Here is a 14041-nt window from a genome sequence, read left to right as displayed (position 1 = left end):
TTACTGGCTGTAAGTATTTGCATTGTTTTTTATTGTTTGGTATAAGCAAAGCTTTGCGAAGTATTTCGCATTTATGGCAAGTAACTAATAACATTTTATGTTTTCCGTAATCGGCCATAATAACATTGTTGTAAACCTGTGAACCATCTAACAACAGTTACACAGATAAGTGTGCTCCCATCTGTTTTCTTTATCTGTTATTCTTGTGTCTTAGCATATATGAACATAAGATGGTAGAACTCTTGCTTATGTAACTGTTGTCAGACGATTCACAGGTTTACAACAATATTATTGTGACCGATTGCAGAAAACATAAAACATTATTCGTTACTTGGCATAAGTGCCAAAGATATTTTTCAAAGCTTTGCTCATATTAAACTATAAATAGCAATGCAAATTCTCTCTGGTAGTAACTAGTTATTTCCGATATGCTCGGAAAGCGATGTCTTGGTGCTGAATTAACACACAAGTAACACGCTAAAGTGGTAGTCATTTTGTGTTATTTCAACACCTCATTTTTGCTGTGTAGAAACTCTCCACACGTTTAGCAACAGAGAGCTAGTTCCGTCTTCAGTGGTTAAGTAACAAGGATAAAAACGGATGAGAGAAGAAAGGTGTGGAAAAAAGAATCCATACCACGGAATGAATACATGTAACATGAAGGATACTAAAATACCAAGAGCAGAGCACACTGCGAAAGAAGGAGCTGAGTTGAGGAAGCGCGATGTCTATTTTGGTCTGGTAGTAGTGACGTAACATAGACATCGCGCTTCCTTCCAACTCAGCTCATTTTTTCGCACTGTGTTCTGCTCGTGGTTTTTAGTACCCATCTCTCACGTTTCATTTGGTATGTATTCCCTTTCCATACCATAATTCTCTCATCCACTTTTATCCTTAAGATAGAACTAGCTTGTTGTTCCAAATACATTAGGAGAGTATTTAGTTTCCCCACGATTCTTTGGTAACATTCATACTTGTTTGTACACTTCTCCAAAATATAATTGCACGCCTGAATTTTTCTAGTCCCTTAAAGTTGTGAGTTTGGCAACAACACACTGCAAGTAATAGGAGGGGAAGTCATAAGGAGGAAAAAAAGAGCAGTCAAGCCTTTATAACACACTTCGTTGCTTGTTGTTTGAAATATTCACGTCCTATTCAATTACTTAATGCAATGTTAGTTTCAGAAGACAATAGTACCATAACAAAAGCAGAAAACTGTTTACTAAAACAAAATGCACATATTCTTTAATCCAAAAAGAATCGTAAAAACAAGGACGACTTTGATTCTCTCGCTATCAATACAACTGGAAGGTAATTCCACAGTTTGTTTTAATACAAGTGCGTATTTAGGTTTTTCTTTCTGTTGGGAATCAAGACTTTTGAACTTGGTTCGAATTCCACTGGCTATTTTTATTTATTTTACAAAAACCTTTGCACTATTCTTAGTTTAGAGTTTCTGATTTCATCATTTATTTCTTGATTATCGTTTGTATCCGACGATTTCCAAACACCAAAAAAATGAATATGTGTCCTTTTTTTCTTTTTTTTTCTTTCTTTTCTTTTTTAAAGCGTATATAGATGTTAATAAATTGTTACTGAACTGGGATAAAGCGTTTAATCTTCCTAGTGTGCGATTTGACGGGGAAATGCCAGGAATTTCTAACTGACTAAAAAGTACTCCCCCTTGAAGAAGAAAATTTTCATCGCTAGTACTAATAACTCTGTTTTTCGAATCTTCATAAGAATAGAAACAGTGAAGTTTTTATTTTACAGACGAAAGTACTACAATTAGGAACAAACCTTGTTAAAGAGATTAGTTTACCGAGACTTCGTTATATATTTACCCTGGCCGTCCGCAAGTTGAAAACATTTCAAGGCCTACTTGATGAATCACCAGCAAATTTGTTCAGTATGCAGAGAGTCAAAGAAGTTAGGAATCGAGTTTGATTGCGGAGGCAGTAATAGAAATAAACAACTACTCGCTTTTACGTTGATCACTACACAGCAAAAACGGTAACCTATGTTTACAGGTATAGAAGCGGTTTTCTGCAATCGATTAATCATCTCAAGAGTACATTTTATCTGAAGTTTATTCAGCGAACCTTCTGATCCTGATGTAAACATTGCAGAATGGTATTACTCCGCCAGTCATCGCATAATTGGCTATCGATCAGCGTCTCTTCCGAGAAGCACGTGCTTGTACCCTGTCCATGTTTTACACATTTTGCACACGCGACCATATTGTAAACTGTGATTCGCGCGTAAGGCGGGTCAAAACCACTTTCTACGCATGCGTATTCTCTTCTATTGCATTAATTCAATTTAGTTCTTAGATACAGGGTCGTTTCTGTTATTTAATTGTAAGGAAATTGCATTTGTGGTGATGAGCCTTGTAAGCAACAAAAACACTGAAAAACAGCTTATATCACCATGGAGTATTTTCTTCTGCCACATGGATGTTCCAATGCTCTGAAAAACAGCTTATTTGACAATGGAGTATTTTCTTCTGCCGCATGGATGTTCCAGTGCTCTTTAACCAATAAAATGAAACAATCACCACGCGTATTTGTTTACACGAGGTATTCAAAATGTTCCTTGAATAAACTATACGTCCTTTATTCTCTTCTAAAATCAGAAGCAGTAGAAATCCATTATACCTTTCGCTTTCAGTACTGGTCTACACAGACGAAAAATGATAAGCCAGAAGAGGTTTTCTTAAAAATCGATTTAGCGTTCTAAGAATAGGAAATATTCTTTCTTAACCCATATAAACCACTTTTGCATTTAGCGTTGATCGACAAAGAATACAAACCGCGGGGAGAAAATCTACCACTTTCGGTTTAAGTGAAAACGGTCACAGCAAGAAATTGTTTTCTGCAATCAGTTAAGTGTCCAAAGAATATATTCAGTCTTTACTCTGAACGCTTGAATGGATTGACTGATTTGTATGCAAAGTGAAATAACAAAGAAATCGACAAATATAAATTGGTGTTGAATTTACTTAAAAAGATGACAACGATTATAACAAGAAGTTTCTTTCTTTTAAACTCAGGCCCTCTTGGGTCAAAAATTAAATGAAATATTTCAGATTTCCGTTCCACGCTTATGCCGGTTAGGCTAAAGGAAATGGTAATTACGAGAAATTAATGCAATGGCGGAATAAATTAAGTGGGAGGAAACGGGAGAATCCCGAGAAAACGCACCTTCTTGGGTCAGATAAACAATACTGTGGTTAAAAAAGCAGTAATAGTGTAATAGACATAATTAATCGATTTGTTAGAAATCCATTATGCACGAAAAAATAAATATTTTCACGTTCCATTCGCACTATTAACTGACAAATTATTGTTCAGTTCATCATTTTTACCTTTTAATGAACAAGTAGATTGCGTTGCGTATTGTGAAACAACAGTAGATTTCCAAATTATGGGTTTTAATATTAAAACCGGAAGTGGTAGATCTATAGCTTCCGGTTGCAACAGAGGGGAAGGGGGGGGGGGAGGTCAAAAATGTAACTTGTTCTTCACACGTTGAATTCATACGAAAGAATTTTCTCTATTCCAGTTCTTGATTGAAACCGCAAGTTAGAGAGATTTCTACAGCTTTCAGTTTTTCTATAAATATAAGGGAGGAAATAGAATCCATATTCTTTCGATACTGAGTCCATATATATTCGAATTGATCTGATGCCATGTAAAAGGCACCGAAGGCAGTTTGACATATATCAAGTACTATATTGCAAAGTTATAGAGTGGATATTATTATTATTATTATTATTATTATTATTATTACTGTCCAAAGTACAAAAAAGTTATTTATGATGAAAAAAAACGAACTGTTATCAAATACCTCTAAAAGAAGGATATGATCAGAAAATATCCATCTTGATATGTGTCAATTGTTGAGGAACCTTGCAACTTCTAATGCTATTGTAAGAAATTGAGTTGCAGATTTCAAAAGTGGCAGACGTTAATTGATTTAACTTGGCTCGGATGCACCTTCAAAAATAGTGACCCAGAAAACATTGGGATCATCCATGACATGCTACTGCAGAATCTAAGAGTTTTGTTGTGTTATCGAAACTATTGGCATTTCGTATATGAGGTTACAAAACACATTGATGGACACAAAAAATCTGTGACAGACTTTGAGTAAATAATTGCCGAGACAGGTTCCCAAATGGGGAAGAACATAGACAAAGTATTTGAGAACAAGATCCTGAGACGAATATTCGGACCCAAGAGGAACGGAAATGGAGAATGGCGGAAACTTCATAATGAGGAACTACATAATTTATACCGTTTATCAAACATTGTTAGGAATAGTAAGTAGAAACTGGATCCAGTTGGCTAACGATAGAAGTCAGTGGAGAGTTTTCGTGAACCTCCGGGTTCCACAGGCCATAGAGTTAGTTAGTTAGGTTCCCAAATGTCTGAATGCTGAACACAGTCACCAGAGAGTTCAGTGTTCTTTCCAGGTATACTTTTTTCCCCTCGACCCTCGGAGTTGAAACATTGCCCTGCGCCGGAGCTACGATATCAATGTGACCTCATCTCTGTGATTTCTCCCTGCACAAACTTTTCTATAGGAAAACATGAGCGACTGCTCGCTTCCGAGCACATTATTTATGATTATGAAGAGGATACAAGCAGGTTTTAGTAAAATTCGTAATTCAGGATAGGACTTACATTCACCACTTCGAACCTGAGACAAAACAGGTTTGAAAGCAGTAAAACACACATCTTATCTCCACTCTCAAAATACTTCTTGTGAAATTGCTCGGGGTTAAGATGATGGGCGGTGTTTCATTGAACTCAGTGAGGGCGTTCTTATGATAGACTCTGTAGCAAATGGTGATATGTGACTGGAGTATATTATTGAGAACTATTAAGGTATTTAAGTAAAATAAATAAATAAAATGTGAGATCGTGTTAAAAGCTGCCTATAATCGTCGTGAAGCACCAAGACAACGAAGTTCATAGCTGTCAGAAGACAATGCGAAGAAATAAAATGTAGTCTCAACAAAATTACTACCCTTACGCATTATTATTATTATTATTATTATTATTATTTCATCATCAAGAACCACCATAATAAACTGCGTTCTAGCATTGATGAAGGACCTATTGGGGCTAATAGAATTTCCTGAATACTAGAACTCCGAATTTATTTTCAGGTTTACGAAAATCTTATGGATCGATGTAAGAAGTGATTTGCACTAAGGAGGAATCACATTGGGATGTTCAAAAAAGGTTTTATGCCTGTACACCTTCTTATTTTTTGGTAAGTTACAAAGTTGTCAATCGCGACTATGCAATGCATATACTATAAAACTATACGGCAAGAATAACTGAAAAGTTACAAATATATAAAAATAAAATAAAATAAAATCATCCAGTGGGATTCGAATCACATTCAAAAGTACTGAATGCAAGAAACACGCATGGCCATCAACACAACTACGAACCTTTCCTTCAGTTGCACGGATAGGTAACTAACATCTTCGTAAACTTGTTCTTTAAAAAAATGATTTAAAAAAAGCATCAAGAGATTGCGATTTTGGCCAATAATTTGTTTTTAGATTAGAGGCTGCAAAATTTTTGAACGGCCTCTAAATCGAGTTTTAGATGGAATAAGCACATCATACTGAGTTAAGTGATAGTTTGAGTTTGGCTACACTATATGTAGTTTTCCAGACATACGAACTACAAAAGAATTTTTTCTGAACTATATTGGATCTTTTGGTCTAAAAACGATTTTTGTGGTTGAAAAGCGTGTGGGATTTACCTACAACGAAAGTTTCTGCATTTGCCAAGGTATTATTTTGTTTTAAAAGTATCATTATATTAAATAACAAAAGAGAAGCGGAAGATTTCAAACTGTGTTCGGAAGTCCCGTTATACTTTTTCTTATGGCTTCTTCTCGTATTACTTCGAATGAGTTCAGAATTTTAAGAACTTTAGAAAAATTCAGGCGCGCAGTTAATTTTAAAGAATTGTACAACCGATAGTTACCACTAAATAAAAGAAAATATCCAGTTCCAGTTTCCCATTGTTTTAACGCTGCAGGAAATGAAAGGTAATACATCCTACTTTAATCAGTACTCCCGTCAAGTAAAAGCTTACCTTTCCAACAACATTCTGTATTCCTTACTCGTTTCTAAGACTGATAGTTCATCTTCGGATTCAGATTCTTGCACTGACTACAAAATAAAAACAAAAAGTCTCGCATTAGCAAGTATTACAACAAGATATTAACATAACAGGCTTAGAAAACTTGATCATATCAAAAGTGAAGAACATAAGAAACGTTACTTAACCCTGACAGTTCAACGAGTTTATCATCGACAATAAATAATTATTACATTCTACCAGTTACCACAATGTCTACACAACAGTCATTTGACTAATACTTACTGGAGTCAATTTTATAACAATTACAACGGAAATGATGTTTCAGATCTGAGAAAAGTGTGACGATTTGTGCAAATATGAAATAAAATACAGGGTGTTTTAAAATAAATATCGAGGTTTTAAGTCTGTAATATTTATTATATTTAACGTAACTATAACTAACACATCAAATGAAAGAGCAGCTCAGTTTTTGCTACAAGGGTTAACTGTGAGCGTCATTTGTCACATGTACACATTGAGGCGACAGGTGAGAAAGGCTCAGGAACTTTCTGCCGGGATATGGCACAAAAACATTCAATTTACGGGAGTCTCGTTGCAACTGTATCATTTCGTGGGGATCTGCTGACCCCCAGATGCGAACATTCATGAATATTTACATAACCACTTAGGTGAAATGTCGATTCATCACTGAAGATGACACGATCCAGAAAATTTTCATCGTCATGCAGCAACATTTCATTTACAAAGTTGGCACGCAAACCATAGTATGTAGAGGTTGTAGCAACTCCAAACGATAAGAACATAGTTGTAAGCGTCTCCTTAAAATTCTTCACACATACTGTTGCACTCTAACTACAGATTAAGTCTTCGCAAAATATAAAACTAGAGATGCAAAAAAGCCGGCTTTTTTGAATCGATGGTTTTTTTCACATAAAAAGCCGGCTTTTTTGGGAAAAAAACGAGAATTTTGGAAATTTTGGCTTTTTTCAACTTCATGATTTTTCTATCTAAATAGCTTTCTTATAGTATATTCTATAGTTAGATAAGAATTTCATGACCTGAATGTGATATTTCGCTCTGAAATTCACCATCAAGATGGATGGAGCACATGTTTTACGAATTAAAGCTAACATGAAGAATGTAATATTTGAGGGTAATTTTAGAGGCTATTTAACTTTATTTTAACTTTTGAGTTATAGACATTTTTTTTCTTCTTTAGTTTGTCATCTGTGTTTCATTTCTAAGAGCTTTTAGTACTCTAGCTTCTAGCGCAAAAGTTAAACTTGCCCGTTTTCCTATTTATCCGTCAAAGCGTACGTTTTTCAATATATCCGTCAAACCGTACTTCCACATATCTGTTATACTGTAGCTGTGAAGTGATTTAGCAATAATTTTTCGGACACAACCTTGAATACCAATTTATACAAATAATCAGTAGCGGATTTAGAAAAGTACTTTAGGAGGGTTTTTTTTGATTGTTTCGTTTCCTAAAAAGTCCTAATTTTATTTGGGAAGTGCTTGAAGTTTATGAGTACAGGCATAACTAATATTTCGTTTCATTTATATGTTTAGCAATAATCTTCCGGATACAACTTTAAAAAATCATTTTATACTGAGAATCAGTGGCGGATTTAGAAAAGTATTTTTGGAAGGGTTTCTTACTAATGTTTAGTTTTTTTAAACATTCGTAATTTTTATTTGACGGGAGCTTAAAGTTTATGAGTAAAGGCATAAATAATAGATATTTCGTTTGTTGCAGACATTCCGTAACTTTGGGGAACGGGCTTCAGTCCGAAAGACCGCCCCCCTAACCTTCGCAAAACCGTCACTGCTGGTAATTAGTAATAATAACTATTTAAAAACAATAAGAAAGGAAGTCGGCCAACTCACAGTATACGCACTATTTCTACATTCACAGATGGAACAAAGAAAAGCTTTGTCAGAATGGTTGAATCCCGGACTTCCCGATAGAAGCTCAAAAGCTAATCACTCAGTCATGTTTGTTGTGCAGTTGTATTTAGCTTAACTTAAATATATTCCGTAGTCTTTTTTTTTTTTTTTTTGGGGAGGGGGGAGTTCCGTAATGATATGTTGAATCCCTCTTGTTAAAAATTCAGAAAACTTGAGGATTGGGTAAACTGTGATGGTGGTTCTATAAAACTTAACTGTAGAATTTCAAGAATATACAGAACCAAAAGCTCTAGATGTGCAGCCTTTAAGTGTATCATATAAATTTAAGTATTTCTCTTATGTTTTATTTTAATTTTATTTTGTTTCAAAAAGAGGGTATGAAATATTTTGAAGTAAAAATACTACATACTATTTTGCTAGTTATTTGTGTTCTTTAAAAAGAAGTGTTTACTTTTAGGGTTGGCTGGTTTACACCAACTTTTTTTTTTTTTAATAACTGGTTTAAACCACAAAAATAAAAAGAATGAAAAATGCGAATCGTGTGAACTTCATGGTGACGTTTCCAGATATCAAACCACCTGCAATAGTTTTATTTCCCTTTCACCTTTTAATCAAGGTGTCCCATGTTCAATTCTCGGTCGACCCACAAACCTTCTTTCATGCGTAACCCAAGTAGCGGTTCGGATGTCACTTTAAGCGAAAGTCTTCTCCTTGATAACCTCGGTATTTCGTAAGGATGTTAAGCCTAAATATACGAAACAAATCAAATTGTATATTTCTGCATGCCTAAATGCGTGTTGTTTTATAAAGAAGCCAATATTGCTTAAATATATTGATAGAAATTGGCAAAATTTATCGATTGCCTACGTAGCTTCCAACATTAGCTTGGATTGGACTTTCAATGGTATCTACGTACCGGTACTAAATTTGTAATTTAATACCTCAGTTTTAGCGTACTGATTATGGTACGTTGACCTTTAAATTTTACATGCAAAGCAATAACAGGATTTTCCCGTTATTGTCTTACATTTCAAGTAATGACGGGATTTTCCCAATGGCTAGGGCGGGAGATTCTCAACTTAAGAAATTTACTGACCGCACGTCTTTAAGCTTATGGGAGTTCTTCCGGCATAACCCCGCTGTTGCATAATAACATCAAGGCGAAACAAACTTATTTCTGTGAATATGTAATATAAATACATAAAGCAAAAAATCTAAGTCAAAAAAGCCTGGTTTAAACCAAAAAAAGCCTAGTTTAAACATCCCCCAAAAAACGGGTTTTTGGCATTTTCAAAAACAACCACGGTTCTTGACAACTCTGCTTACTTTTGTATATAGGAGGTTAAAAAATTCTTATTATATACATTGGTTAATCCTGTGGAATTCATAATGCAAAGAATGTTGAAGAAAAATTGTTTGAAATATTTTTTCGAAATTCATAGTTTATTTTCGATGTTTTATGTTATTATAAGCATCAACCACTAATTAAATTATTTTTTGTGTTATAGAGAAGCGATACAAAGTCTGTTTTATCAATTTAAAGCAGTATTTTGAAAAAAGCCCAAAATTTCCCAAGCAAAAAAGCAAAGCAGAAAAAACCGAGTTTTTTTCCAAAAAAGCCGGTTTTTTTCCGAGCCCTTGCATCTCTATATAAAACACAAGAAGTTTTTGTTCACTAATCGCCATCTTTGCTACTAGCGCTTTCTAACGGCAGACAGAAGAAACAGTCTATGCGATGCGTGCTTACAAAACTGAGTTGCTCTTTCATTTGGTGTATTATTTATAATTGTAATAAATACTACAAAGCCTTAAAAATCTATACTCATTTTGAAACACCCTATACTTCAATGGCTCTTATTTAAAATGTCAGTCCAACGTCTGTTATGAGCACCATGTGAAAAATAAAATATAGTAACTTATGGAAACGGGCACGAGTTTTTCGCACTAAGAATTTGAAAATTTCACGTTTCGTTTTTCATATTTCGCGTTTGTCGCATTTTTCAAATAAAGTTTCCCCTTTTATGGCTCTTGTGGAAAAGAATTCCCTGACGTTTTTACAATGTTCCTTTTATTCATAGATCAAAATAAAAATAACCCATTAACCCCTTAGCGCATGCCGTGCCATATGACACACACCCTTTTTTTTACTTTAGCTTTTTTTGTGATTTATTAAAGTCATCAAATTACTGTTTTGTCTGCTGTGTGAGATATTGACTTGTATCAATAAGAGATTTTGGTGTAATCTGGCATGTTCTTTGTGAGTTGTAAGTGTGTCATATATGGCACTTACTTATTTCTCGTCGGAATTAAGTGAAAAATCTAAAATTCATGTTTTAATTCATTTTTCAAGTTTCCATATGAGGATTTGCAATACTGATTATTTTTTTCGCTAAAAGAAAAAATCATGCAGAAAGAGATTAATTACCTAGAAACAAAATACATTGAATATTTCACTAGACAATGTCAATTTCATTTACAGAAAATTATATTTTTTCAAATCAAACTGAGGAAAATCAGTAACTAAACTTACTATGAGTAGGAAGGTTTTGCTGTCTTCTGAAAACACATAGACACAAGTTCCATTTAAGCATTAAATATAAGCATGTTACATGTTTCCACATTTTCCTCCGTCATTGTTATACATTTCCAACTTATCAGTCCATACTTGGAAAAAAATCTCTCACAACTGGCATTGTTTATTGGAAGCCACACATATGTAAGTGCATTTACAACAAACTTCAAACAATCATCACTTCGGAAATCCCCATCCAGCTGCGATGGTGATAGCTAACGGGCAACATGTTCCATATAGTCGTGTCCTAATCACCCATAATGCACAGTTCATGCCACGTTCTACCGTAGCGTCAGCGGAAAACTAGCGTTTTTAAAGTAATGAAGACGTATTTTTAAAATTTCGCGTTATATCGCGCAACGGAAACCAATGAAAATACACATAGAATATCATAAAACGTCAAGGAACTGAAAATTACTTAATTCTGATGCATTTAGTTTTATCGCACATTGCGAAAAACTCGTGCCTGTATTTAAGAATTTACCAAAGAGAGAATGAACGTCTGCACAGACACTTCACTCAATGACAAGGTTTGCACAATACCACTCCTCATTTTTGCAGCACGTTTTTTATATGATCGTATCATAATAAACGAGATACAAATTTCATTACACTTGTTAGTAGTATTTTCAATGGTTCGTTTCTCGTTCTGAAATAGTCTATTATCCAACGCCTCTTTAGTTTACGTGAGACGCAGAGAGAGAAAACCAAGTCTAAGCCGAGAGAACTAATGGCCTTGATTGATTTTCCCACTCCAACCAAAAAATCTAAAATTTGCGTTGTGAACAATGTCTCTGTCCTTCCTAAGCACCAAACCTAAGAAACATGGATTGTAAGCTTGCTAATTACTTCAGTAAAATATGCACAATTTTGCATTACAAATTAATAACTGCGAAACAAAACAATACAATTTGAAGAACATAGCAGTCTAAAGCATACACAGTAAACGTAAGGGACTGTTCGAGCCAGAATTTTCGCATAGTTGACACCATACTTGTCAATGCATCCTTCAACCCTTCCAATGGTCAATTTGGTAGAAATTAACTAACTCTATGGCCTACAGAACCTGGAGGTATAATGTGGCGTTTACTAAAGCTCTTCACTGGTTTCTGTCCTTAACCAACTGGATCCAGTTTCTGTTTTGTATTCATATTTCTGCGAGATCCATCTTAATATTGTCTAGGTCTTCCTGATGGTAATTTCCGATTGGATTTCCAGTTAAAACTTTGAATATGTTCCTGCTTTCTTTCATTCTGGCTGCATGACTTGCCCACCTGAGCCTCCTAGACTTGATGACCCTAACAATGTTTGGTAAACGGTGCAAATTATGCAGTTTCTCGTTGTGAAGTTTCCGCCAATCCCAATTCCTGTTCCTCTTGGCTCCGAATGTTCGTTCTAGATCTTGATCTCAAATTTCAGTCTACGTTCTTCCCTCAGAGTAAGCAACCATGTTTCGCAACCATACAGCACAACAGGTAGGATATACTTTAAACTTCGAATCCCTCGACGACTAAATATTTTGAAATGAATATTAACACGAATTCCTTGATTTTAGTCGACACTTAATTTCTTCCTGAATATGATTTTTGGTATGGTAATACTGATCCTAGATATTTAAAAGTATATACTTTATCGAAAGTATTATTTGATATTTTAACGCATTCATAATTTGCAGTATTTGATCCCGATAAACTTACATGTACTTAGTTTTCTCTGTGTGTCAATTCAAGCATTTAACAAGACCTTTGCATTTCTTTCTATTGTTCTATCATCCCCTATTAAATTTACATCAGCATACGCCATAACCTGGTAAATACTATTCAACTTTAGGCCATGGTTGCTATCTTTGATTTTCCTTGTAGCGTACTCCAAGACAAAGTTCAATAATAATGGCAACAACTCATCTCCTTGTTTCACACCATTGTCGACGTGAAAGCTTGTGCACAAGAATTTTCCTACCCGGACTTTACTTTGGGATTCATTTTAAGTCAACCGGAATTTCGTCTATGCCTGGAGATTTGTGTTTCTTTAGTTTCTTTATAGCGATTTTTACTTCTGTTCGGTTAGGCTTTTGTACATAAGGTTCTCGTGTGTGCATGTCACTTTCTCCACGAACATTAGTTTTTGGCTGCGTGTTAAGTAAATCGTAAAACAAAACAGTGTTTTTTCCATCTGGAGAGGTCCAAATATATTTATGAACGTCGCGATGTGGTAATTTTTTACTCTTCACGATAAGGTTTTTGGATGTTGCAAAAGTTCACGAGTCTAACGCCGCTGTCGTTACTTTCCTTATGCAGACTTTTATTTCCTAGAATCGGCTTTAAAATATTCTCTCACCCTACGTTCACATTGAAATCTCCTTGTAGAATTTTCAATTGGTATTGTGGGAGTTGGTCAAATATCCGTTCTACTTCTTTATAAAAACTGTTTTTTATATCGTCATCCTTATCTTCTGTTGGGACATGCATGTGAAATTCCTGATGTTAATTTCTGAACGAAAAATCTTGTTTGTAGTTAGTGATTTTTATTTCCTTCCCCGTAAAAGAACGTAAAATTTCCGGAATTTACTGCTCCCTTTCTTTCCCATCTAACTTAATGAACTCCGATAGGTCTATTCTATTTTTCTCTGCTCACTTGTTACGAATTTCAACGCGCCTGTCTTACAAAGACTTCTTATATTCCATGTTTTAAATCTCATGTCCATTTTACTTTGCTGAGGTCGTGCCAAGATATTAGTTCTGATCCGAGGCTTCTGTGAATGCTTCTTTTCCGGGATGAGTTGTTAAGCCTCATGCCAAATCCCCAAGCTGAAGGACTTATTTAGTATATTTGCAGCTAACCTCTACATTTCGAGGTCTTCTTCTCGATCCACCATCTGAGGCCGCGCCATGCCGTGATGACCGAAACCCACATTATACGGACTAAATTATACAAGGAGAATTAAATACACTAGAAAGTAAGCGAGTAACAAATAAATAAATAAATGAATTTTCTTACCACATCTCCGTAATATACACTGAAGTGAAGTATCTTGAAGTGTTATACATTTCCATGTAATTTATTGATATAACTATATAATTAATAACTGTAAAAACTACAAAAATTAGGTCTATTTAAAATTATACTTTGCGGCTTTCTTGGGAAATGGGCATTGTCAATGAGGTGTTTAAAACAAAAATTGTTCCCCACTCCTGCGTTCGACAGTTGAAAATGACTTTTTGATAATAGCACTTGTGTTAAGCTTGTTTTTATCGTTTCACATTGTCTAAAATGCGTATCCTACGAGCAGAAAACAAATATTTTTTCTTTAAAAAACTTACGGCTGTATGGTTTATCGTGAATTTTTGAACGTAGTACTGGTTTTCATTAATTCAATTAAAACACACAACTTAAAAGGAAGAGAGGTTGGGAGGATCAAGCATTT

At 34.8% G+C, this 14041-nt stretch overlaps 1 protein-coding gene across 10 annotated transcripts in view; it reads right to left on the bottom strand.

Annotated features, from left to right (window-relative positions):
- Wnk (Wnk kinase) overlaps nt 1-14041 on the bottom strand; it is a 297369-nt gene that overhangs the window by 13396 nt on the left and 269932 nt on the right. For all 10 annotated transcript variants that reach the window (XM_081766830.1, XM_081766829.1, XM_081766833.1 and 7 more), the window contains one exon: nt 6126-6202. In XM_081766830.1, the coding sequence (XP_081622956.1) occupies nt 6126-6202 (77 nt within the window). The remainder of the gene's footprint in view (nt 1-6125; nt 6203-14041) is intronic.

This window comes from Thermobia domestica, chromosome 7 (assembly GCF_964235325.1).
Source record: "Thermobia domestica chromosome 7, izTheDome1.hap1.1, whole genome shotgun sequence".
In the NCBI taxonomy this organism is placed as follows: Eukaryota; Metazoa; Arthropoda; class Insecta; order Zygentoma; family Lepismatidae; genus Thermobia; species Thermobia domestica.
The sequence above is the reverse complement of the archived record's forward strand: the minus strand, read 5'-3'. Positions and strand labels throughout refer to the sequence as shown.